At 40.6% G+C, this 25365-nt stretch overlaps 5 protein-coding genes across 10 annotated transcripts; 1 reads left to right on the top strand and 4 right to left on the bottom strand.

The window, feature by feature from the left end:
- Positions 1-617: 617 nt before the first annotated feature.
- Positions 618-3441, bottom strand: czib (CXXC motif containing zinc binding protein). Its single transcript, XM_046409691.1, has 8 exons — positions 3215-3441; positions 3034-3117; positions 2651-2707; positions 2491-2572; positions 2362-2393; positions 1804-1881; positions 1165-1230; positions 618-904 (listed from the first exon to the last, which is right to left on the bottom strand). The coding sequence occupies exons 1-8, from the start codon at positions 3218-3220 to the stop codon at positions 827-829; spliced, it is 483 nt and encodes a 160-aa protein (XP_046265647.1). The 5' UTR covers positions 3221-3441; the 3' UTR covers positions 618-826.
- A 1171-nt stretch (positions 3442-4612) lies between these two features.
- Positions 4613-9672, bottom strand: uck2b (uridine-cytidine kinase 2b). Its single transcript, XM_046409689.1, has 7 exons — positions 9515-9672; positions 7145-7304; positions 6473-6569; positions 6147-6289; positions 5813-5910; positions 5374-5422; positions 4613-5125 (listed from the first exon to the last, which is right to left on the bottom strand). The coding sequence occupies exons 1-7, from the start codon at positions 9617-9619 to the stop codon at positions 4989-4991; spliced, it is 789 nt and encodes a 262-aa protein (XP_046265645.1). The 5' UTR covers positions 9620-9672; the 3' UTR covers positions 4613-4988.
- Positions 9673-9845: 173 nt separating this feature from the next.
- On the top strand, positions 9846-16163 carry aldh9a1b (aldehyde dehydrogenase 9 family, member A1b). Of its 3 annotated transcripts, none has more exons than XM_046409682.1 (12): positions 9846-9998; positions 10228-10446; positions 11044-11189; positions 11882-12011; positions 12312-12446; positions 12664-12860; positions 13709-13849; positions 13934-14122; positions 14230-14317; positions 14411-14552; positions 14834-14946; positions 15459-16163. In XM_046409682.1, exons 2-12 carry the CDS (start codon positions 10263-10265, stop codon positions 15551-15553), a joined length of 1560 nt encoding a protein of 519 aa, XP_046265638.1. In that variant the 5' UTR covers positions 9846-9998; positions 10228-10262; the 3' UTR covers positions 15554-16163. The 3 variants fall into 3 exon arrangements, with proteins under 3 accessions (XP_046265638.1, XP_046265640.1, XP_046265639.1); XM_046409684.1 differs by having other exon boundaries at positions 9882-10002; XM_046409683.1 differs by having other exon boundaries at positions 9882-10006.
- zte38 (zebrafish testis-expressed 38) lies at positions 15965-19170 on the bottom strand. Of its 4 annotated transcripts, XM_046409685.1 has the most exons (13): positions 19034-19170; positions 18554-18636; positions 18196-18340; positions 17913-17976; positions 17748-17784; positions 17625-17645; positions 17495-17521; positions 17295-17362; positions 17059-17207; positions 16728-16960; positions 16511-16559; positions 16389-16429; positions 15965-16264 (listed from the first exon to the last, which is right to left on the bottom strand). In XM_046409685.1, exons 2-13 carry the CDS (start codon positions 18602-18604, stop codon positions 16217-16219), a joined length of 933 nt encoding a protein of 310 aa, XP_046265641.1. In that variant the 5' UTR covers positions 18605-18636; positions 19034-19170; the 3' UTR covers positions 15965-16216. The 4 variants fall into 4 exon arrangements, with proteins under 4 accessions (XP_046265641.1, XP_046265643.1, XP_046265642.1 ...); XM_046409687.1 differs by lacking the exons at positions 17625-17645; positions 19034-19170 and having other exon boundaries at positions 18554-18920; XM_046409686.1 differs by lacking the exons at positions 16389-16429; positions 19034-19170 and having other exon boundaries at positions 18554-18919.
- A 75-nt stretch (positions 19171-19245) lies between these two features.
- On the bottom strand, positions 19246-22687 carry prdx1 (peroxiredoxin 1). Its single transcript, XM_046409690.1, has 6 exons — positions 22541-22687; positions 21174-21286; positions 20832-20985; positions 20617-20739; positions 20252-20382; positions 19246-19726 (listed from the first exon to the last, which is right to left on the bottom strand). Exons 2-6 carry the CDS (start codon positions 21277-21279, stop codon positions 19644-19646), a joined length of 597 nt encoding a protein of 198 aa, XP_046265646.1. The 5' UTR covers positions 21280-21286; positions 22541-22687; the 3' UTR covers positions 19246-19643.
- Positions 22688-25365: the final 2678 nt, after the last annotated feature.

The raw sequence follows: 25365 nt of genomic DNA, 5'->3' as shown, positions 1-25365 counted from the left end.
CACCTTATATGTTTTACACAATTAACCGCACTTTATAACTCATGTTTTGGGTAGTAATCTGTTTACACTGTAGTTTTTAGTCTCACGTTTTATTACACACAGTCAATCTGGTCGACCTGCTTTCTTTGCACTTTACTATACTTTATGTAGCATTAGTTTATTTAGTATATGTTTAGTCTATTTATGATTGGTATAGTTTTATTATCTAAATCTCTCCTACTAACAGTTAGGTGTGTGATACAATCCTTTCCACACCACTGTACATTCACTGCAATTTCTGGACAGTTTATAGTATGCTGAAATGCGGAAGAGTTGAGTGCTCTTTTCCTTCCTCCCTTTGGTCCAACAATCACCTTCAGGTCTTTCCTATCAGTTCATGCTGCTCCTCATTTAATATTTGCATATTACAATTTGTATAGTGTTACATCTTTTCTTAGTCAAGCATCATTGAGGAGATTTCAGTCTTCCACGAAAGACAGCTGTTATAAGTCGTTCTGGACTTTTGTGTTGTATCATCGGTTTGTTTTACACTAATTAAAAGTATGCTATTCCTATATGCCTGCTGACCACAGACACTGGACACTCTGATGTGCAAAGAAAAAGCATAACTCCACATGTTCACCTTTTGAGTTTACTGAAGCCGTGAAAAAAAAGCCTTGAGCTTCTTGTTTAAGCCAAGATGTGTATGGACAACCTGTGGTGTTAATCTATACTTATGAATGCTCATCATCCACCAAACCGGGCCAGCATCTGAAGGGTCCTTTGCTGGCAGACTCCTGGCTATACTGTTCATTTGCCAGCTCCTGAGGCTCATCGCTGCTCGACATCAACACTTTTTGAACTGGTGCGTGACCTCGTATATCCCCACCGACTCGCTGACTTTCTCATCGTAGTCTGTCCAGTCCTGCAATTTACAAAATGAGGGTTTGTCATGTGCAACTTGATAAAAGAAACTGTCACATTCTGTAAACACTTGCTGGGATTGGTGAAAGTCATTTTCAGAAAAATAACCACTGGGATTCATTCACTCAGCACAGATTAATGATATCCAACAGTGCCACATCAAAGGCTGACATTTTGTTTCAAATCACATCTTCTCTAAAAAGTTAATATGTGCAATGAACAACATCTAAAAAGAGTGATGCTCTCAGGGACTGCACTTACCTTTTCTTGTAGGTTGATATCAAGAAACGGTGTTGCAGACTCTGCTCCTTGTGCAGCGAAGCCAGCCTGAAGTAGGTTTTAAGTAAGAGAGGAAAGTGAGAACAGTCACATGCTAGTATGACGATATCCAGATGTTCATCTTTTTTACGTAATCTGGCAATTGACATAGTAGTAGTAAATGTCAACTGCACAATGTAATGACTATAAGACACAAGAGTTTAGACCGGTTTCCTATAATCCTTTTTTTCACTATGCAAGGCTCACTGGTGATCCAGTTAGGTTGGCACCATTCATATTTACTTTCATGTCTCTGTTGTAGACTACATGAATTGTGTTGTTGGTAGTTGCTACTCCGAGGAAAATGGAAAGCGATTTGGCTGTCTTGGTGACAGCAGTGCAAACAATACCACTTGGAAAAAAAAAAAAGAATTGTAAAAATCAAATAAATCAGAATTTCATTTGCAGCTTTTGTTCCATCGTTCTAGTATTGTGCAAGCAGGCTCACTGTCATGGACACTTGAATGGAACAAAGCCTTTGTTGAAGTTATTAGTAACAAATGTGCTTTTTCCTTCAAGTCAAAGTGAAAAAGGCCTATGCTGCACTGTAAAACTCAAATATGTTTGATCATAGATCCTCACTTGCGGTTGGAAGTCAACGGGCTCCAGACCTCGACACTCAAACTGCACCATTGTCTTGAAGCGTTCGCTGTCCTCGGCCTTTCCAACAAACAGAGAGACACACATTGATGCTGACAGGAAAGAGAAGCAGCACTCAGCAAAATGTTATACTGTTGGTCTATGTAGCAGATTTTATGCGTTTGTTCAAAGGATTTCTGTTATCTTTTGGAGGTGCCTTATTTTCAAAATGAAGAGACTTAGAACAAATGCAAGGCAACAGTATTTTCATAAAATCATTCAAAGAAACCTTTGAAGACTTGAAAAATTGCAAACCTATCCTTTAATTTGATCAACCTACCATCATTCTGCTGCTGCTTAATGCACTTAAATCATCAGCATTTTCCTAAAAGAATGGAATTTACTCCCCACACAGCACCAGCCGTGCTTTACAGCTACAGCGAATGTAGGGAGCAGCTGGTTGCAGTATAGTTGCACTGGAGACAGAACAGATGAGTCTCCTGACCTGACAAGCTGCACGAAAAAGATGTTTCAAAGCTGGGGCACAATATGTTTCCTTACATTATATGGTGTGATTGTGTCTCCCAGGATATCTGTACAAAAAAAAACAAAAGACATGTTATATCTTCAGTTGTTGCTTCAGAAAAAAAAATGAAGACAAAGTGACTCAAATGAAATGTCAGCTCATACCGATTGAATTTTCCCTGGCACACAGTTTACATTTCTGCACCATGCTGGCACTGCCTCTTCCTCCTTTTAGTGGCACACTCTCCTGTTGAGTCATCACAAACAGGTTGGATACTGTGTGTGACAGTATCTGTATGAACAGCAAGATTATTTTTGTCCTTACCAAGAGGGTTACATACTGCCATTTATCCGAGACCTCTCCACAGTTTCCACACTTCAGCTAAACCAAAGGGAAAATATGCAAAAACATTGGATCGATGAGACAGAAAGTGGACGACAGTGTAAGACAATTAACGGTCCTTTTTATATTTTCGTGCCAAATCTGTGGATGTGAGCATCAGTCAGTACAGCTGTGAACAGAGTAACATCTGCACAGTGCACGTGTTTCCTCATTTAATTGTCAAGTAGAAGGTAATATCAGAACATTTCCTCGGAAAGCGAACATGATAAAAATGATTACCATCATCAAACACAGAGAAGAGAATGAGACGATAAGCCGAGAATGGAAATAAGTGAGCTAGCATACTAGCTTGACAGCCATCCTACCTTCAGAAACCAGCGGAAATCGTCGCCCAATGGTCTCACATTGGTGACATTCTCCAGAGTGGCTTTGAACTGAAGTCCAAACTTCTGTCATGCACATGACAAAACGAAAGTTTAAAAATCACCCAAAATCAGCTGAATTACTTCAGTGCTTACACCAGAAACATGCTACAGTATCACATACCACCATCTTGAAGCTTCCCTGCTGGCAGTTTCCCTTGCTGCCTTCATGGACACTTCGTAAATTCTGACTTCTAAATAGTAGTTTGCTGCCAAACAGCTTCGCTTAAGTGGCAATGAAGCTGAAATGAATATCGGAAATGTCCCCCGGGCTTACAATACATTTAAACGAAGTGGTTCTTGTATACCGTGTACACTATGTCTTGCCATGCAGTTAAATGCACCGTAAATATCAAACTTCCGTCATCGTTTTTTCATAATTACAGTAGCTAATTGCTCCCTCTAGCGGACACATCGAAAGCAATACGAACGACCTACTTTTTAGTGCACAATGCAAAGCTGTTGTCATGCATGTAAACAGCATCAAAATCTTATCTTTGACATATGTCGTCCAAATAGACAGTTTGCAGACAGTGACACTCTGCTTCATCAGTTTATTGACCATTAAGCAGTTGACGCCATTCAGCTATAAATCGTTCAATAACCAAATCCAACAGCCATACAGTACAAATCTCATGATACAAATCATTCATTCAGTCGCACAATTACACAACAAATGCAGCACATTGAATACAAAATTCAATCTTTTTTTTAAAAAGTATTTTTATAACCTTAAGTTAGAATGGAAACTGGTTTTCATTGTGGATACTTATTGTACATGGTAACCTGAGGCAACTTTGCAGAGGCATTGTGGTGGGCCCTGTTGGTTGATAGCCACACTCCTGATAGCCACACAAATAGATATTGCTGTGGCATTGAACAGCACCACCCCTTTTCTGTCCATAAAAATCAAGACGGTATTGTCAACCTGAGTTTACATGTTAAACCTTTATCGCCTTCAATAGGGCTTATTCTGTCATGTGAATGCAAGCAAAGCAATCTAATAAGAAAAGTAAATTATATATTCAAATATGAATAACCCTAAGATTTAACTCATTTCCTTTACCAAATCAAGGGTGCTTGATGATTTATGAGTCGCCCATCAATAGCCCATTTATAAGGGAGTACATGCATTGCAAACATGTAACAATACCCTCAACACTTATGTGAGTTAATACAGTAGTCAGCTGAACCTTCCAGCCCTTGGCTTCATTGGTCAAATGATCACATTAATTTGCATGTGACAGTCAGGACAGAAAAATCATGTAGGGTGTTGCTGCAGACATACACAATCAATATGGTGGCCACTGTGCTGTGAACAGACCTCTAGTGTAACATCACACCACACAATACGAAGATGGAACTTAAAACACTGGAGAAAAAAACAAAACACTACCAAGATTGTCATACAAACACCGAGTGCAATCCTGGTTTCTTCCACTTGTCTTCCAATGCACACCCAAACATCTGTCAGACTCCCCGGTCATTAGGGGTTCAAGTTTTATCAGACATCACAAAAAACTAAAAGGAATCCCCTCTTTTATTTGTTAGAGGCATGATTTCGCATGGAGCAGCAGGGGATACATAAAAAACAAAATGCAATCTGGGAGGAAAATGCATGTGGTCAATTTTAACCCATGGTCTCATCACAAGAATAACAAGGGCCTCTCTTTTACTCTCCTGACAAAAATCTAAATCCCATGTTTAACAATTACAATTAACGTAACTAATAACGAGAGAAGTCATAATAATAAAAGGCATTTCCATTTGTTGTTTTTTGTTTTGTTTTGTTTTCTTTTGCATCACTTCTCTTTCTTAAATACAGGGATGCCAACAGGCATTATTTACAGCACAACCACTACACCCCTCTCCGCCCAATGAAGAGAGGTGTGGTGAGGTCAATGAGGCCGGCTGCTGGACTCCGAGGTCCGCCGCTGACGTGGAGTGCCGTGACCGTTCATGCAGACGCTGTGGCGCTTGCTTAGTCCACCGTTCAGAATGTCTTGGATGTGCTGTACTATCAAGTTGATGGCCACTGCAAAAAAACAAGAGAGATTAATTAGTACTCCACTCATTTAGTATTTTGCTAATACAACATTGTTGGACTCAAACAGACAGTTTAACCTGCAATATTTTTTTTTTTTTTTTACACTGCTATACTGTAAACAGGATGATGTGTAAAACCGCCTGAGCAACTCATTAACAGAACGCCCCAGGAAGAGCAAATCCCAGGCTGACCAACACTAATGCAATGACTGCATGCTGTATCGCAATTGTCCTTACCAAGGTTATCTGCTCCTCGAGGAATAATCACATCTGCATATTTCTTTGTCTGGAAGAAATAAAAGACAAGGTCACTGGTCAAGTTAGAACATTTTTCTCAAATGTATTGATAATATATCAACCAACGGTTTAGCAAATAAACAAACACATTAAAACATTTCAAAATGGATCCCTTAAATTTAGTTATTCCAGACTCTGGCCAAGATATGAACTAAGTGGTACATTTCACAATTTAAAAAAACAAAACAAAACATTGAAGTCATCAGTCACTACCTGCGGTGATTTAAAGGCAACTCTTTCTGAATTACCCAAAATGCATCTTTGTCCTTTTTTGTACCGCACTACTCTTGTTTGACGTTGGTTGCCATATATCTATATATCTGTACGAAGCTAAAACTGGCTGATCGTGTTGGCGCTCGTGAGTTACATTGTCACTTACTGGTAAACAGAACTCCTCAAAGGCTGGTTTCACAAAGGTGATATACTGAGCCAGCACTTGCTCCAGCTCCCTACCGCGCTCACTGATGTCTCTTAAAACTGAAACAGAGAAAGCACATAAAAAAAAAGGACAATATTAAATATGAATCATTTAACAAAATGTGGGGACATTGGTGTAAAACTGTTGCTGTAGCTACAAATCTACTAGTGCCTCTTATCAAAAGTCTTTCAATTACTTCAACTGGTTTATCATTAAAAGAACATACTTAAGTTGAGCGGTGCACTACTCTACAATTACATCCATTATAGTTGGCAAGCCAGTTCTCACTGCACACCTCGGCGTGAGAGCCGTGTGTCTGGATCTGTGTCAACAAACAGTTTCATCTGGAACAGGTCTCTGATTTCCTGTGAGTAGAACATGAGGATGCCTTCAAACAGGACCACATCAGCCGGATACACCGTAACAAACTCGTCTTTCCTGGAACACACAGATAGGGTTTCCCCCCTCTCTGTCAAGGACTACATTCAGACATGTTATGCAAAATCAGAATGATTACACAACCAAGATATAAACCATTCGACTTGTTATTGTAGATTGAATGTCTAGTCTGTAGGAACACACACACACACACACACACACCCTACAGAAAGAGGCACTCACCTGGAATGAGTAACAAAGTCATAAACTGGGATCTGGACAGTCTCCCCCTGCAGGATCTGTCGGAGTGTTTGCATGATCAGCTCATTGTCAAAGGCATCTAAGGGTGAGAAAAGACAAGTGCTCAGTTGTGGTCTTTGAGAGATGTTATACCACTTAACCTAAGGTTAGAGCAGGCTGGGTTGCCCACACGGACACGTGGGAAACCGCAGCGCATGTTCGGTAACCTAGGAACCCCTTTCGTGTAACAGGTGTTGGGTTCAGTCTGAGTCTTAGAGCAGCTGCCTCTGAGAAAGGCCTGCTGACTGTGGGGCTTTAAAAATCTGCCGAGAAAGGAAGCGAGAGCAAGAGGGAGCAAAGTATGGCTCCAGAAATGGGAGTCTATGCTTCTGCTGGAATCACGCTGGGGAAAAAAGAAAATCAACTTGACATCGAAGCATGATAGCACATGCCTATTTTAAACACTTTATAAAGTGTTAGCAATTCCAAGAACTATAACGTGTTAATGACACTTACAGATTTCCTATCTGGTTTTATATCATTAAAAAAAAAAATCTTTGAGTGCAACTGAAATCTGTGATACCAGCAACACACACGGCTGCCGCAAGCCAGCTCAGACATAACACCCTGCACAGTGCATGAACTGTATGACCAACCAACTCTGTGTCTGCATACCTGGATGATCAAAGTTGAACTGGCCCTTCACTGCCTTTGCCTTCTGCTCTGGGGTTAACTCTCTGTAGAAGCTGTCCTGGCTGAGGATCGCCACCTGCCTCTGATGGTGGTCGATCTTGTTCTGGCCCAGCAGCTCCATGATTTTTTCACATACTGATGACTGTAGAAACAGAGGGAAATTTTGAAATAGGTCACACGTAAAGGGGACATTTAAGCATAATTTACAAAAGCAGAGGTTAAAAAAAATAAATACAATAAATTTAAGGACACCCGAATACAAGGGAACATCAACACCACCACTACTTCTACTCAAATGAGTGAAAGAACCAGAATCATAACTAGTTTAAATTCAGTTCACTTAGCCATTAACACCCATGTTAAACCCACAGTCATATATACCGGGAAGTGAGGTGGGTGGATAGGTAATTTCCCATCTTGCATGTGAGTCAACCAGCACTGCCATAAGTGAACCGAGCAGTGGCCCACCGTGGTTGTCCCCGCTGACCTTCCCAACTAGATGAATCTCATACCCAGTGCTGACTGGGCATTCTCCAGCTGGCCCAGGCTCTGATGCCTTTGTGTCCATGAAAGTGTGCTACAATGAATCTGGGCGCCCCTACTCATGAGCCGGAAGGTTTACGCAATTTCAGACAAAAGGACGTGAATTTCAACACAGAGATCTACAGACATTAAATGAGGCGATCTACGGCGTGATCCAACTGACATTTTTTTTTTTTGTATTTTGACGTTTAAGCCGTTGTTTTAATTATTAAAAAATTTGAAAAAGGCAATGGATTCACCTGTACAAATGTCTAAAGTCACTTATCTTTGTCTTTAGTTATTTTTATTTGGCAATCTTAGTCCATCATTGAAAATTACTTATGGGTTAATGGATGCCGAAATCGATCAAATGACCTCCTTAACATCTGTTTTCAATATTGATTTTCTGTGTTTACACAGGAAGATGGCCAAATTGAAGCATCAGCTGAGGCACAAACGAAAATACAAAACAATTTGCATCACTCTTACATGGGGGGGCTGCTTTCACACAAGGGGGGCTAAGATTACATGATGGAAGCCTGAGCAATCAATTTAATGACTAAAACTCGTCTAGCCTGGCGTCAAAACAGCTGAAGGGCTGCTTCGTTCAGTCCCTTGTGATGGGTTGTCAGGAAACAAAATACGATTTTTTGGAACAAACTGAAGCGAAAAGACAGACTGAAGACATGAGAGTCTTCGTCCTCCTCCAGCTCATGTGAAACCGGACACAGATGCAGTCACGAAACGGCAAACTATTCAACGCTTTTCTGTTAAAAGCATCTTGCCTTTGGCTCCCACTAAGAAGCGTTTCCGCCACACTCGCGTGTTCGGTTTACACGAGGTGTGGATTCTAGTGAACCTCGCAGCAGCATACACCCTGCTCATAACAAAGAAATCCAATGACGTCTCGCAGATATTCACGCCTGTGTGTCAGTTTACTGGAACAAGAAGGAAGTCGGAGCCAGCGTGCTCCTGGTAGTTTAGCACTGCCCACGCAACGGCATGAGTTGGGGTAAAAGGCTAACAGCTAAACAAGGAGGCTCTGAATCTAACAAGCGGTTTGTTTAAAAACAAAGGTCGGATTCTATTTAAGTCAGCCTCTGGTAACGTTGTATAATGCTAATCAACCAGATCAAACATTGGTTTAGTTTCATGTCAGACAGTAACGGAAAAAAAAGACGTGGGCACAATGGCTTTGGAGAAATCTATCCGACTTTCCCGCTGGCGCCTGTGTCTGTTATCATTCATGTTAGACCAGCATCTAGGTTAACGTTATTTAACTTTAGCATTCAATCCAGGCCACTCCGTTTAACGCCACACAAGGAGCGCCCGGCTTACTAAATATACCGTTACAGTCGTGTCATACAGCTGTTTTCAACAGGAAAGAATTGCAGTTCACAATGTTTACAAACAGAGCTCAGGTAGCTTCGAAGTAAGCTAACACCGGTCAGCTATTGTCTAGCGCCCTGAGCACTGCTAGCATGTGATGGAATTTAGCTGGCAGCTAAGTGAGCTAACGGCAGCGATCTCCACGTAGTCTTAAGTTAGTCGGTCTTCCCAACGACCTCCATCCCGTACACAAAGAACGACACAATACATGAAGCCCAGGATGACAGGTGGTGGACAAGTTTGCTCAGCTACACCGATGCTAGCGAAGCGCTGGATGTTTAAAGAGATGACACAGCTGTCAATCAATCCTCAACATTGCGTCGCTGAAGCCACGCGGTGAACGAGCACCCGGCTGCCGACTCTGCCGTGATTTACCGTTAGCTCAAAATCTGACCATGACAATTCGCAAAACCCGTCAAATTAGCTAACTTGGGTGCCAACCTTTCCGCTGGCTGTGCCTCCAGAGACACCGATGAGAAAAGGTTGTCGAATAATGTTGGTTTTCTCGTCACGGTCCCTCAGATGTGTTTCACTGTCCCCGGCCATACTTGCAATGTGTAGCCTGCACTGCTGCGTTGGAAGATCATTGTAGCGAAGCTCCGCCCACAACACCACCGTTAGTGTGATACACTCGCAGTTTTAGTTACGTTGGTTTGTTTATACGAACTTTTCAATATACTTCAATTTTATAACACATAGCGCTTGCATTCATTTTAAATACTGTTTTTTAAAATTTTGTCTTTTTTGTGTTTGACAGCGAAAGCATCCAATCATCTGATCCGTTCTGGTGGCTGGATGACCTCAGCAACAGTCGAACAATATTTGCCCCGCCTCCTCGATGAACTGCAGGAGTGTAACAGTGTAATGTCAACCCCGCACAACGTGAATTGTTACTTAGACTGACAGTCCTTGAAAACCGCACAACGTAAGTGCGTAAGTTTGCCCGCACCTAAATACAATAGTGAAACATCCCAAAATGACGAGGTGAAAACGAAGCTAGCGCTTTGAGCAATTTGTGTGTCTAGCTAACTACGGTAGTTTAATTAGCGTTAGTTAAGAGAAGCTCATTTGGTGTTTTCTGCTGTTGTCGGTTTTGCTGAAATGAAGTGACGGTGTTGTACGGTGTTTTAACCTGTTTTGTGCGTTGTTTACAGTTCGAGGCTAAACTCAAACAGAACCAGTTTTGAGTATGCTCGGGAGACTCGCTGCTTCCATGCGGCGGCCCGCTGCTGCTCCCATGGCGGCGACGGCGGCGGTGCGATGCTTGTCCTCAGGCTCAGTGGACATCACGGTTCCGCTGAACTTCTGGGGTGGGAAGAGACGGGCAAGTCAAGAGAAAGGCATCAAGGAAAATGTTTACGAGCCTGCAACAGGTAAAGCACACAATTCTTTAATATTAGATAAAAGCGGTCTCTCTTTTGGCATTATTGACACAGTTTACTATGGACTTTGGTCAGGGGTGTGTGAAGATGATTGTATGGTGATCTCAATATCAGGGTTATGACTTTCTGAAAACTCTCTGGCTGTCTTCACATAATACACCTTCTGCATTTGTACTTCTCCAGAGATATTCAGCTGCACACATGCTGCCTCTCAGCAACACACTCCCTTAAAGTATGTCCATTTAGCCACACCTGGAACCAGAGCAGAGCCAAGTCCTATGACCACATCCTAGCGATGATGGCTTCTTTCTTACCCTGCACATTGTAGATTTTTTTTTTCACTTCTGGCACAATAAAGGCCATTATCATAACAGGCTTTCAACGTCACAGTGCTACATGCTTCAGCATGTAGCCTACAGGCCTAACATTTATTTCCCTGTTTATTGAGGGATGACAAACATTGAACCCATACTAAGTAAATGAAACACCCAAAGTGAAATTGCCTTCCCAAATAAGAATTGTGTAACCTCTTCTCTTTATATTTAACTTTCATATTTAACTGTTTCCACCATATGTCTCACTTTGCAGGACGAGTCTTGTGTCATTTAGAGCCGTGTGGTGCTGCGGAGGTCAGTCAGGCTGTGGAGGCTGCGAAGTCAGCCTTTGGCCATTGGAGCAAAATGTCTGGGATGGAGAGGGCAAGGATCATGATAGAAGCTGCCCATTTAATGGAGGTTTGTTTTTTTTCCTCAATGGTATGCTACTCCAAATTTGATGGAGCTTCTCTCATGTTGTGCATAACAATGACCTCTAGGGTTGAAGTTGTCGTTGTTTCACACGTTCATGTTTTTATTGTAAATGGATAATGGACTGTACTTACTTGGCACTCTTCTAGTCTGACTGATTTAAAAGACAAGCCAACATTTACACATTCACACACTCATTCATACACTGGTGACAGAAGATACCATGCAGGATGCCACCACCTACTCATCAGGAGCAATAAACATTTGCACAAACACACCTCGGGAGCGATTTGTTGTTCAGTGTCTTGCCCAAGGATACTTCGACATGTTGACTGGGGGCCAGGGACTGAACCACTGACCTTATTAGTGGAGGACTCTACCCCCAGAGCAACGGCCCCAACGGAAAGTTTAAGGTGTTCAAAATTCCAGCATAATTTGTAGTATAAAGAACAATTCAGCAGAATGTTTAACCACATCTGGTCTCATTATCTGCGTCTTTGTCTTTATGGCTGGCACAGATTTTTATCACAAAATGCAATAGTAGATAATTGCTTCTACATGGATTAATTTTACTTCATGAAAAAGGCAAAATATTATATTTTGTACATCCAGTGATGGATCTGGGATGTTGAGGGACTGTTATGCTAACAAAATGTACTATCCTATCTGATTTTGCACAGAGCAGCAGAGAGGAAATAGCTGAAATGGAGGTGGTCAACAATGGGAAGTCCATTACAGAGGCCCGTCTGGATGTGGACTCTGCCAGACTGTGTATAGAGTACTATGCAGGACTGGCCAGCACTCTGGCAGGTTGGTACAATGCATCTCATACTTGTTAGTTACATGCCTTCTACTAACTAACTGACTACTTCCTAAGTTTGGAGACAGGGGACAAAATAATACCTGATGCAATATTTACAGATACAGTATTTGATTTTTATAATTTACAAAGTTTAGTGGAAATATGATGGTACGTTACCCAATCATGAGGATATCAGTGAAAATGTGATTTGATGGACTTTATTGTTCAGATCAAATAAATATCATTCATCTTAAACACAAGTACTGCTGTCAGGGAATGAGAGAGGATTCTTCCTTTCCTTTGTCAAGGCCAGCATGTCCAGCTGCCTGGGGGATCCTTTGCTTACACCCGCAGGGAGCCTCTGGGAGTCTGTGTTGGCATCGGTGCTTGGAACTATCCCTTTCAAATAGCTGCCTGGAAATCAGCTCCTGCCCTGGCCTGTGGTATGGGAAGCTTCTGAAGTTGTCAAGACATTTTTATTATCTTACAGAACGTCTTAAAAACTGCCTTAAAGAATTCAATTTGTTTAATGATGTTATAGACTCAGACAAAAAATAATGTGTCTGTGTTGGTGCTTCACCTCTAGAGGGCACTACAACAACATAATGAATTTGTTTTGTCGTATCCCACATTTTCTTTGCCGTCTGTCCTCTAAAACAGGCAACTCCATGGTCTTCAAGCCATCACCAGTGACGCCTGCGACGGCAGTCATGCTGGCAGAGCTCTATGCTGAGGCTGGAGCTCCAGAGGGGCTGTTCAACGTGGTGCAAGGTGGCCAGGATACTGGCAGCTTACTCTGCCACCACCCGGATGTCGCTAAGGTGTCCTTCACTGGAAGTGTGTCTACAGGAAAGAAGGTCATGGACTAAAAATTCTGGTTTTGGTTCTGAGATTAGATAAGATAATCCTTTATTAGTCCCATTACTGGGAAATTACAGTGTTACAGCAGCAAACGGGATATAGAGGGTGCAAACGTGCAAGAATAAGGGAAGGATGAGGATTCAAAAGTATAAATACATAGGAAACAAATACCTGCAGCTGTACACAGTACAGAAAAGAAAAATACTATTCACACTAGAGTCCCTCAAGTTATGATTAGTGGATGGATTGATTATTGTACCGATTTGTTTCAGGAAAAAACTAAGAATGTATGTACAGATCCTAGTAGTAGTGTTACATGAGTAAGGATTATTGCACAATTATTACTACACATGTATTATTGCAGGTCTGGTGTGACCATTTGTCCCATTTATTGCACATGATTTATTGTCCAGTTAACACATTCAACATCTTAAATGTCCAGTCTATCAGCTGTGCTTGTTGTGGAGTCTGACAGCAGTGGGCAGGAAGGAGCGGTGGTACCTCTCCTTCACACAGCGCGGGTGTAGCAGTCTGTCACTGAAAGAACTGCCCAGTGCTGTCAGAGTGCATGGGGTGGGAGGGGGTCTCCAGCATGGACGATAGCTTGGCTATCGTCCTCCTGTCACCCACCTCATCCACTGAGTCCGGGGGGCAGCCCAGTATGAGACACTGAACAAAAACACATTTTTTTAATAAAACACTTCAGTACATACTTTTCGTGATTAGGAATTGTAGTTGTCGAGATTTAGGATTTGCAGATTTAGTATTAACGATGCTGAGGTGTGCCTTTCTGTCCTAACCTGAATAAAAAATGAATATTCTTCACTGTGACTTTTACGCACAGATTATGGAGATGGCGTCCAAGGGGGTGAAGCCTGTGACTCTGGAACTCGGGGGGAAATCTCCTCTGCTCATCTTTCAGGACTGTGATGTGGAGAATGCTGTGAGGGGAGCCCTTATGGCCAACTTCCTGTCTCAAGGCCAGGTAGCCAGAGTGTGACAGCTTTAGATATGCTGTCACAATGTCAGTTTATGTCTAATACATTTGTGTTGATTAAATGTTTTACAGGTCTGTAGCAATGGTACAAGGGTCTTTGTTCAGAAGGATATTCTGCCTGAGTTTGTGGAGGAGGTGGTGAAGAGGACCCGGGCGATTGAAATAGGGGACCCACTATTGGAGAGTACCCGAATGGGAGCACTGGTCAGCCAAGCTCACCTGGAAAAAGTCCTGTCTTTTGTTAATCAGGCAAAGAAAGAGGTAAGATTTGCCCAAATAACTTATTTTACTTTGTCAGAACAGTTTGTTAAAAGGCTTGTGTGCCACAGCTCAAGCATAGACCTTGATGTAAATTGTACCGTGGCTAGGGAGCAACAGCCTTGTGTGGAGGTGAACCTTTTGTCCCATCGGATCCCAAACTTAGAGGTGGATACTACATGACTCCATGTGTATTGGGTAAGACTTCCATACATTCTTTCATGAATACAGTGCATTGAGAAGATTAACAGTGTTTGCACATAGCTCTTCCTTCTTTTTTCCCTCTTATAGGCGACTGCACAGATGAGATGACCTGTGTGAAGGCGGAGATCTTCGGTCCTGTCATGTCTGTGCTGTCTTTTGAAACAGAAGAGGAGGTGCTGAAGAGAGCCAATGATACCACCATGGGTCTGGCTGCAGGAGTTTTCACCAGGTAATTTTGTTGTGACACATCTAAGATCAACACAGAGTGCTTCATACAAAATAATACAAAAATAAATTGTATTTTTCAACTGCGATTGTGATACAACTCTAACTGTGATATTAAACACAGTCTAAATTTAAGCTGATCCAAGCTTTTTTTGGAATTAGGGTTATATGACAGTTGATAGGTCAGAAAAGGCCTTGCTGCAGAATTGTTCTTATCGTTTATTTATTAAAATGACCACCTAAATCAATGAAGGAATTTCTTTACCACTTGTTTTGTTTCTGTAGGGATGTGAGGCGAGCCCATCGTGTGGTGGAGCACCTCAAGGCTGGTTCCTGTTTCATCAACAACTACAATATCACTCCTGTGGAGGTGCCCTTTGGAGGCTTCAAAATGTCAGGTACAGTCTTGTTGTTTGCATGCACACCAGGAGCTAAGTTATGGGAATGTCCTCAATCCTAAATCAATTAACCATTCAAAGGTATTGCCTTTACCTTGCTGGCTGTTGCTTCATCAGTCATTGTTGAAATCATATTGGTAGCAGAGGGAAGTATTAATTCCTCGGCTACAGTGTACAGCTTTTTACACTGAGCAGCTCTGTAGGCTACTTTATACAAGGCAGGTTTAGCATTTGAAGGTGCAGATGCAGCTTTAGTAAAGTGACTCTCTTGTGCACAACAGTTGATGAGTTTTTTCTGAAGAAAAACTGCCTTCTTTGTTTTCTAAATGTGTTGTCTCCAAGTGGCGTTTCAAACTGTCAGAATGTTGTGTGTCTGTGGTCTCTCCTTGTTACCCACCATTGTACTGGTGAAGCTAAGGGTGATATATGTTCCCCCAGCTCCACACCTCCCTGTTTGAGAGCCACTGACTTAGTGGAAGTGAAATTAAACTTCCAACCTTTGTGGTCACCAGGCATAGGGCGGGAGAACGGCCAGGTGACGATTGAATACTACTCCCAGCTGAAGACCGTGTTTGTGGAGATGGGAGATGTGGATAGCTTATTCTAAGACGGACACATGGACAGGAAGATGAAGCTGCACCGCTGACACAGAGGCTGAAACAGATGGTCTGGACCAGAGCACAGAACACTTCCACCACAGAGGGAAACGTCAGATCAAACATGAGTAATGAGAAACAAGCCACGATGAAAGGAGTGCAAGTCTGTTCTGAACATGAGCCGTGATGTTTTTTAAATGTTGTCTGAATGTGAGGTCAACGTAACACTGAGGCAGTTGGACATAAATGGCTGATGGTCAAATTAAACATTGATTTCAAATACTGAAGAATAGTTGCACATCACATGATTTGCACTGTATGTTTTCTTGCCTAATATATTTTATCATCCATGTACAGAATGGCTTTATTTACAATACACAGTATATTTTTATATATGCTAATTACTAAAAAATGAAGCACTCTGAACATTGTATATATTTAATTCATTTAGATTGTACATATCATGAAGCTTTTTGTACAATGTTGTCTAAATGAAGAGCAGACGTTAACATTCTGCCTTGTGGGTAGAGATAATTATGTCAGGAACCCCTCTTAACACAGTTTGGTTATCAAATCAATGGTAACATAACATTAAACAGAGTTTTACATTGCAGAAAAAAAGAAATGTTTGTTGTGTTAACATTACTGGAAGAGTGTTTTGATGAATGTTGTGGCTAAATTCGTCTTTTCTTCCTCGCCAGATTTTTTGCAGCTGCACGTCTCTAAGATGGACAAAACAAAAGACAATCAGCTGTCCAGTTTACATTATTACAGTCCATTAAGAACTTAAATTATTTTTTCTAGCATGCATAGTTTAATTTAATCGTGCCTCTAGTGCAACAGTACCTTTGCCAGAGGTCTTGTAGGTTTCTTAAACTGTGCAGACTCTGTTTAAAGCAAAGTCAATGGTGTAAACCCTTTCATACATTTTTCACTTGTGTGAACAGTAGTAACACACTCACACCCACCATCTTCAGAGGGTAGATCCTCCTCGTCATACACTTTCTTATGAAGATCCTGTAACCAGGCATTTGTAGGAAATTATAATAAAGTCACAGTAAAATGCACCAACTGAACAAAATCTGCAACATGAGACAGATTTAACAGGAGTGAGCCATCAAACAAAGACTGAGACAACTATAAGACTGAAATCCAGTACTTTCATAATCCTCTTCCTGGACTGACCTTGATTGTTTCCTTCTCTGGAGGATTCTTCTGAGCATCCAACTTGGTCTCCCTCAGGTGGTTCCCGTCCTGAAGCCGCTCCATCCGGCCTTGTTCTGCTGACACACGCACTCTCAAGGTGTGGAAGGCCGTCTTCACCTCTCCCACCTTGAAGTGCACAGCCATGCCTTCAAACCAGAGGCTGTCACATTCGCCCTCCTTGAAGCCTGGTGGTTGGTAGTCAGCAGGGGTGACTTTGGAAAGAGAACAGGTGAAGATGTTTTCACTACCCAACTCCCCTTTTTTTAATCAAATCCCATTTTTCTTCAGCTGAGACACGAATGCATCCTACCGTCATCATAATAGTAGAGCTTCATGGTGAGACAGACATTGTTAGGGAGGACGTCCAGGTTCTGCATGAGCAGGAAGAGCTTCCTGATGAGCAGCACCGACGCTCTCTTGGTGTCCTCCAGTGTCACCTGCATCTCCACATCGTTGTTCCTGTGGTTTTAGGCAGGTTTTGTTACCACCAATTCAACCACGATGAGGCATTATCCAGTGATGCAAATATAGAGTGTTTATCCAAACCTGAGTACATCCATTTCTGGCCCCTTCTCAGTGTATTTAAATTTGAACTGGTACGACTCAATAATGCACTGTAAGAAAGGAGAAAAATCTAAATGTTTCTTGTTGTTGATCACACTACACACTGAGATTATGAGTTGACAAAAACGTGTTTCTGTTAATAATCTTAACACAATATTTCAGCATATCAAGAGAGAACTTACATTAGGTTCTTCAGGATTGGTGTACACCTAGTTTGCAATAAAATTGGCAGAGTTACTGTTGGCACCTTTTTTTCTTTATGTCAGCAATGTGTTAGCTGTCAGTGCTGGTGTACCAACATAATTTACATACCCCAATGAACACAATCTGCAGCTGTTAAGAGGACAACAATAAATAATAGTAAAAGGATTGATCAGAATGGTAGAGCAGACAAAACATTAAAAATTCAAACTACTCACGGATGGATTAACTTACATACTGTTTCTCTAATGCATCAAAACAACCCATCATCCTGGAACAAATGAGAATGAATAGGATGAAAACATCAATTAGTATAGGAAATTACCTTCAAGCCACCAAATACTGATTAGCTAACTTCTGTACTGTTTGAGAACTATGAAGTAGGAATATTATAATTACCATTTCACAATCTTGCTGGCTCCAGAGATGTTGCAGTCCTCACGCAAAACTTTGATGCATAGATCTGGTGAAATGACAAGCAACACAAGAAAAATAAAACAACAAATACAAATTATTACTCTGAAATTATGTGAGTTTTCGGTTAGGGTTTTCACTGTTTATTAAGGCTTTCCAATACAGCTGCAATTATCTTCTTTAAAAAATATCAGTTCCTGTGAGGTGACCCATGCAACTTCCCTGATTTTCCTAAACATCTAGGCTATTTGTTGGAATTTGTGTTCACCTTCCAGGTATCTGGATCTGTACGCATCCTCTGGAAAAATCCCTCTGAGGTAGGTGATGGAGGAGACTGCTACAGCCATCATCCTCTTGACGAACACCAGGGACTCCTGCTCAGTTTTCAAGTCATTCGGGAACAACCCCGTCCACTTTAAAACAGGAAAGCAAACGGGGATGGGGGAGACGGCTACGCTAAATTTGATTTGTGACTTGGCAGCCACACGATGGCGCATTTGTCTTAGACAAGTATTCCTCCCAGCAGACGTGGAAAAATCATGTTAAGCGTTTACTCATAAATACATAAACAGTGTAAATCACATGTTAAACACATTATCATGAGCTAATATGTGCTGTGGTCAAACCTCAGCAGTTTCCTCCTTGCTCTTCCTGATGCACATCTTCCCAGCCGCCATGTTGTCCTTTTCTGTTGCTGAGGGTTAACTAGCTATCGATAATACTAATGATTAATTAACCCAGCCAACAAGATTAATAATTAATATTCAATCTCAGATAATTCAGCAGCGGTATTTTTCCTTCCAGGTTTATTCCGATAATTTAGTCGATTAAGTTTTATTAAGTCTCTATCAGGTCTAGACGTGTTTGGCTAAACTCAAACACTACAATGTAATCAAGCATAAGACAGGAGCTTGTACTATGCTAGTATGCTAGTACCTATTTCCCGCCGAAAATAGGTCACTGAGACTATGGTACAATGTTATTGTCTAATTGTTTTTTGTAAACGTAACTGACTGATAAGCAGGCAGGCCCTTTATGAAATTAGCAAATGGCTTGAATAAATAATACAATAAATATACAGTATTACTTTCTATTAACATACTTACTGTTAATTCTAGTTAAGCGTATTGAGGGAATGTGTGAAAGCCAAAACACAGGTGTAATCAAAATAATGGTCTTGTTCAAATTGCCCATGACAATTAAAAGGCCCTATGGACTCATTCAAATGTTTACTTTAACTGATAAGACTCTGTTAATATCTCTGTTAAAACCATTGTTGGATGGAGTTATGTAAATATGTTCCTTTAGAAGAGAGTTATAAACTTGTATTCTTTATTTTGATGAAAGAACATGTGGTTGATGAGGTTAAAACAAAAAAAACAAACAACAACAAAAAAACATCACCATGGCTCCATTCCAATAAAAATGCTGTATCCAACAATAGTAAGGAATGACATGAAAGGACAAACAGACATTTAGTTCAGTTCAGCAGTGAAAACAATATACATTACTGCAACATAATTACACAGTTACATACTTTGGTCATTAGTTTACTATTCACTCCAATGACAAGGGGACACACACAACATGTTGACTACAAAAACTGTCTAACCATTCCACCACAGGCACGGCGGCTGACTTCAACGTTGTTCTCTGATAATGTAATCTCTACATGAAATCTCCTACAGCAGGCAGCAGACTCTGGCCTTGGTCTTATTATTGCTTAGAGAAGAACTCTTTGCTCTTCTGGATGTCAGGTTTGATGGTGTCACTTCCTGGTTTCCAGCCAGCTGGGCACACTGAAAAGATAAGCCTGTAATGAGTCCTGGCCCGGTTGATGTAACAGCTAAGACTATGACACGCATGCAGTATATATTGCTTTACTGCCTCAAGTTAAAGCAGGTGAATGCATCAACAGTTTAGTTGCATAATATAAAGTCCCTTTGAACCAGATCATGTTCAGTTTATGGCCCTTCTTTGAGTTTCCTTGTAAAATGCATGTGAACCTTAGCACTGTTAAGATGATCAACTACTGAGTTTGAATAAGCCTTTGAGGTCTTTGTTCTGTCTTTCCAAACAGCCAACAGCAACTTTGGATTAAATTAATTTCACATGGTTGGACATGCAACAATTAAATGATCAATATACATTTAGGTCAGTGAGAGTAATTATATCACTCATAGTGTAGCACAGTTAAAGCTATCTTGAAATCTTCTAGTCACAGAATACTTATAATAAACTCATGTTATATGCTACAGAACACAGTAAAATGCAATACATATATTAAGGTGCATCATCTGCAGTGTGTTACAGCAGTAACTTACCTTCTCCATGCTTGTCAGTGAACTGAAAGGCTTGGACCAAACGCATGGTCTCCTCAACAGAGCGACCAACTGGGAGGTCATTGATGGTGATTTGTCTCAGGATGCCCTTGGGGTCAATGATGAACAGACCTCTGAAATATAGATAAAGAGCAGTTAATGAGTCTCCAAAGACTTAATACCCAGAAAGCAGCAGTAAGTGAAGGCACGAAAGTCTTTAGGCTACTGCATTAAGAAAAATGTATGATCTCTCTCTCTGGAAGCAAAACAAGAACAACTATCACTGGCTTGCTGCTGATGCTGCTTATTTGTTTCTGAACTTTATCGAACCATACTTAAACAGATTAACTCCACGCAGTTAAACACACCTGTAGGCAATACCCTCGTCCTCCTTTAGGACGCCATAATCTGTGGAGATGGTGCGGCATGTGTCAGATACCAGGGGAATCTTCATGGCACCCAGACCACCTTGCTTTCGTGGTGTGTTGGTCCTTTGAGAGCATGAAACCGAAAAAAGAGAAGTGTTTGTAACAGTAAATCCATACAATCACTGGGGGTGCTTAAAATGCAAAGCTGTAACTACCAAGCAAAATGGGAGAAGTGTGAGTCAACGGAGGCCGCAATGACCTCACAGCCAATCTTCCTGAATTCCTCAGCAGCGTCACTGAAAGCGATGATCTCAGTTGGACACACAAAGGTGAAGTCCAGGGGATAGAAGAAAAAGACAACATATTTCCCTGCAGCAATGAAAAATAAAACAAATAAGTTTGTCATGTGACAATGTACTAATGGTAATATCAGGCTAATTCATTCTAGCCTTCAGTAGTGTAAATGAATGTCTGTTCAATATACAAAGCAGAATCACAGTAAAGAAGAGAGCATCATGAAAGCAAAGGGACACGATGGGACACAAGATTAGATATACCTCTGTAGTTTGACAGCTTCAGGTCCTTGAACTGTCCATCTGGCATCACCGCTTTGGCTGTGAAGTCTGGGGCCAGCTTTCCAATTTGAGCTTTGCCTGCAGCCATCTTCAGTCTAAATCAGAATAATGAAAGAGGAAACTGTTCATTTAACTTGTGTATTACAAACATCAAAATCACAACAGTGCATTATTTCTTTTGTGTGTGAAAGCACGGATAAACCATAACCCTTCCTCATTTACAGGACAAGGAAATGATGTCTCTTTATATAGAACATTAACCCAATTGCACAATTATTCACTCTCTTATCAAAGAATTATGGATTTTTGGCCTTCAACTAATAATTATTCTTTTAATCAACTGATCTGCCTCTTCATGAGCCTATGAAGACATGATGGGCAGAAGATGGGCAGAAGATGGGGAGAAGTTTTGTTGTAGCACACAGTCCAAAATCCAAACATGTTGAAGTTTATCACATAAACAAAACCAACCAAAATTCAACAAACCTGGATGGATGGATTATCTTTGAAGTAACTGCTCATGTAAAAACACCAAACACGCCTCCAATTTGTCTTACGTGATAGTGAACTGACTTACTTTAGGCAGACAACTATTGGTCTAACTGTTATTAAGTTTTCATATAAAGCAAGGCTTCATTCGACTGAAGCCATTCTTATCAAATTAAACAAGTATCAGTTGTACCTGGAAGTATGTATAAGATAAGTGTAAGATAAGATAAGATACACTATAATAACTACTATGAAACGTGCGTATTCAGGAATAAAAAATATTTATGCAAAACTAAAGCTTGAATATAACGGACTGATATCTGATATATATACAGTTTAATGGTAAAAACTCAAACCACTACTGGGTCCTTACACAAGTAACAACCGAAACCAATTTCCACTTCTGTGTTTTAGTTCACAGGTGTTTCCGCATGTGAATATTTATTACAATATTTCAATGACTGTTTCCTCTGGTATATTTTCAGGATATGGCCAATTGACTTCTATGGCTAAGGTAAAACTGTTACGCCCGCGTGCGCTCGGGTATTTCACTAGCTAACGTTAACGCCAAGGGTAGCACCAAAAAATGTGGAAATGAAACTTTTCGGTTAACAAAAACAACAAATTAATATTTTCCTTGATTTAATTCTCTACTAATCAATAACTTATACAGACCTTGTCTCATTTTTATAATGATTATCATCTTGTGAAAAACAACTTGTTCAACAGTTCAGCAACAGCTACGCAAGTGAAAAAAACTCCAATAAACCGAACAACTGAACACTTAAAAAAAAGATAACAAACTTAAACTGTTTAACAGAATGAGAGAAACATAATAAAGTGTATTTAGAAACACATACCTCAGCTTTGATTATACACTACCAGCAGACACCGGAGACAGAGTGCACAGGCTGACGGGCTGGATTGGTGTTTATATACCACGGCTCACGTCTCGCGATACGATTGTTGCGTACGTGACTTCAGCCCACTTCAGACCGGTCCTTCAATCTTAGCTGTGCTACACAGCATGACTTTGCACTTTTCCCCTATCATTTTTCTGGGAATTTTTCCGTTCTTGTGAAATCACATGAAATGGAAGAGGAAAGGATTAAGTGAAGAAATCTCCATGGAATACTATTCAGACTTCATTTTCAAAGTTTCACAGTTACATTAAACAAACTTTGTGGGAAATCTCTTACCTCTATATTTCATTCATTTTCACTTGTTGACTTGTTTCATTTATATTTATCTATATTAGTAGACTGAGACCATTGCACATTAAATATATTTTTTTATATTCTATTAAGCTCTGTATACGTTGCACTCACTGGCCAATTTCCTCCACGTTTCCTGGTTTATCACTCACTCATAAACTACACTGTATTTACAGTGAGACAAACTGGATTGTCCAGCGCATTGTTGCAACATCTTGGATTTATTCTGTGGGCTGCAGAAGGCGTTTTTATTCTCATTTCCTCCTCACCACTTCTATATGTACTCAGTGGCATGGGCTGAGGAACAGCTGCCTTTGTCTGCAACCAGATTCCATAATGGAAAATGACATTTTACTTCATGTTAAATTAGTCTGTTGTAGATAAAACACAATATAATTAAAGTACATTTCAAGGTGATTTTTTAATTCATTCTTTAAATGTCTGTCTGCTGATGTACTGTAAGTAGGCCTTATGGTTTCCTAATAGGTTGTATCCTGTTGAATTGATATGTAAGTTCCTCCTCTGTAATGACTGGTTGGTCACACTGGGAGATTTTATAATATCTGTTGTTTCCAAAGGACAGATTGAGATCTTCCTACAGATATGTATCAACTGTCCTAATCTGTAAATAATGAATAAAGACATATTGTATGTTTTTATATAGTAAAAAAAACGATGTGCCTTTTCCCTATTAATGATATCTGTTGTTCCCAAATCTGTATTTGCTGTTGTGTATCTGTTGGACAATATTGTCAGTGTACTGCACATGTGACAACAAGCCTTGTGTGTGACAATTACTACAGTCCAGAAATTGACAAAACAGTGCAGGTTTCACAGCTACTTACTGTAGGTCACAGTGTATCTCACACTGCATTGTTTTTCAGCTGGTAAGAGTTTTATGTGAAACGTGTTGATAGTGTATTTACTCAGCTAAAGGGAATTATTTTCTTTGCAAACTTCAGTGACCCCAATCCCAAACTATTAACTAGAAAAGTACAATTTCATAGCCAGTCTCCCTTGACTCTTTACCAAATCAAATATCTGAATAGAGATATTGACAGACTTATTTCAGCAAATGAAGCTTTATATATTTTCAAGACATCCTTTCGAGATAAGTGAAACCTGCATTGTTTTTCAGATAATATTAGTATGAAATGTGGTCAGACAGAAGCTGTTATTTGATCAAATTGCTCCTCTACTGGGCCTCTTTTCTCTGCTGTCACAGAGCGACGTCTTTGCATGCTGTTACCATGGGCACTGCATCAAGGGCCAGATAAGAGGGAGGAACACAATAACCTCGTGTTAGAAACACGGCAAGGCTAGCGATCAAACATCCTGTGTTCATCTCCTGTCTCACAATATGCACATAATTATTGCTTTTGCTCAGCTGCTATCCCCAAAGCATGTTTGAAGGGCGCTTGTGTGTCCATTGCCCTAGTCACATTCAACAGTGGAACACATCAAAACAGATCTTTTAAATGGATTTTATTGTGGATTGAAAAATTGTTGCGAAGTATTGGTTCTCTTGATCCACTATTGAAAAATGAATGTAGTCCTGTGTTCTCTTTGAGTAATTCTCCAAGTGCATTCACATGACAGTATACAATACGTTTAATGACTGATTAGTGCGTCACTGCTCTGCTGTGTTTTCATCATGGCCCCAACACTAAATCAGAATCAGAATCAGAATACTTTATCAATCCCTGGGGGAAACTGAGTAATGGAAGCAATGAATCCCAAAATATTCTGCAAAGTGTTTGAGACAATACATTTCAACAATTAAAGAAGAATTAAAGCTGTTCAGAATGCTACATTTTGAGAAATGAGCTTATTTACTTACTTACTGATTTACTTTCTCAATGATGGTTACATGAAAAGCTTGACTGAGTGGTCTTGGTCCTTGTATCTAACTCTCACTAGATCAAATCAAATAAAGAAATTCTCTATTTCTAACTGTTCTCTAACATGCAAATATATTCCTCTTTACCAGTGAATTGGAAGATACAGTGCTATAAGGAAGACTGAGTATGTGGGCCTAAAGTAAACTACAGCAAAATATCTGTCTAAACATAAACCCAAAAAGTAGTCAATCTTCAGTAATATCAGCACCTAAAATATATTCTTCTTACAATAAATACCAACTCAAACCAACTGCCTGTGACTGAAAAAACTGTGAACTGAATGAGATGTACTCTTTTGATAGACTGAAATTATAGCTGTTGAAGCAATGTCTTTAATGATGACAGTTGGAGCTGTGCCGAGTAGGACTGTCTCAGCGTGAGGTTGATTGGATGCCAGGTCCAGACTTGTCTTGACAAGGTAGCAACGCAGCGGAGTTGGCAGGAGGGGCTCAGGGGGGGAGCTGGACCCCTGTCCCTCACAGCAGGACATGACAGCAGTACAAGAGTGAAACACGCACACACACACACACACACACACACACACACACACACACACACACACACAAACTG

Source organism: Scatophagus argus, chromosome 13 (genome assembly GCF_020382885.2).
Source record: "Scatophagus argus isolate fScaArg1 chromosome 13, fScaArg1.pri, whole genome shotgun sequence".
NCBI classification, from domain to species: domain Eukaryota; kingdom Metazoa; phylum Chordata; class Actinopteri; family Scatophagidae; genus Scatophagus; species Scatophagus argus.
This window is presented reverse-complemented; position numbering and strand designations above follow the sequence as displayed.

What these genes read in the sequence shown, in the direction of transcription:
- czib (XM_046409691.1), bottom strand. An exon ending in ATTTCCGCTGGTTTCTGAAG is followed by an intron (nt 2,708 to 3,033) that starts GTAGGATGGCTG and finishes CCTTTGGTTTAG; the next exon opens with CTGAAGTGTGGAAACTGTGG. An exon ending in CCGTTGACTTCCAACCGCAA is followed by an intron (nt 1,231 to 1,803) that starts GTGAGGATCTAT and finishes AACCTACTTCAG; the next exon opens with GCTGGCTTCGCTGCACAAGG.
- uck2b (XM_046409689.1), bottom strand. Translation starts at nt 9,619, where the DNA reads ATGGCCGGGGACAGTGAAACACATCTGAGGGACCGTGACGAGAAAACC. An exon ending in GTTCAACTTTGATCATCCAG is followed by an intron (nt 6,570 to 7,144) that starts GTATGCAGACAC and finishes TCTCACCCTTAG; the next exon opens with ATGCCTTTGACAATGAGCTG. An exon ending in GACTTTGTTACTCATTCCAG is followed by an intron (nt 6,290 to 6,472) that starts GTGAGTGCCTCT and finishes TGTGTGTTCCAG; the next exon opens with GAAAGACGAGTTTGTTACGG.
- aldh9a1b (XM_046409682.1), top strand. Translation starts at nt 10,263, where the DNA reads ATGCTCGGGAGACTCGCTGCTTCCATGCGGCGGCCCGCTGCTGCTCCC. An exon ending in CATGACTCCATGTGTATTGG is followed by an intron (nt 14,318 to 14,410) that starts GTAAGACTTCCA and finishes TCCCTCTTATAG; the next exon opens with GCGACTGCACAGATGAGATG. An exon ending in TGGAGGCTTCAAAATGTCAG is followed by an intron (nt 14,947 to 15,458) that starts GTACAGTCTTGT and finishes TGTGGTCACCAG; the next exon opens with GCATAGGGCGGGAGAACGGC.
- zte38 (XM_046409685.1), bottom strand. Translation starts at nt 18,604, where the DNA reads ATGGCGGCTGGGAAGATGTGCATCAGGAAGAGCAAGGAGGAAACTGCT. An exon ending in GCCAGCAAGATTGTGAAATG is followed by an intron (nt 17,785 to 17,912) that starts GTAATTATAATA and finishes CATTTGTTCCAG; the next exon opens with GATGATGGGTTGTTTTGATG. An exon ending in CAGAGAAGGAAACAATCAAG is followed by an intron (nt 16,560 to 16,727) that starts GTCAGTCCAGGA and finishes GCCTGGTTACAG; the next exon opens with GATCTTCATAAGAAAGTGTA.
- prdx1 (XM_046409690.1), bottom strand. Translation starts at nt 21,279, where the DNA reads ATGGCTGCAGGCAAAGCTCAAATTGGAAAGCTGGCCCCAGACTTCACA. An exon ending in CACTTCTCCCATTTTGCTTG is followed by an intron (nt 20,740 to 20,831) that starts GTAGTTACAGCT and finishes ATGCTCTCAAAG; the next exon opens with GACCAACACACCACGAAAGC. An exon ending in CACTGACAAGCATGGAGAAG is followed by an intron (nt 19,727 to 20,251) that starts GTAAGTTACTGC and finishes TTATCTTTTCAG; the next exon opens with TGTGCCCAGCTGGCTGGAAA.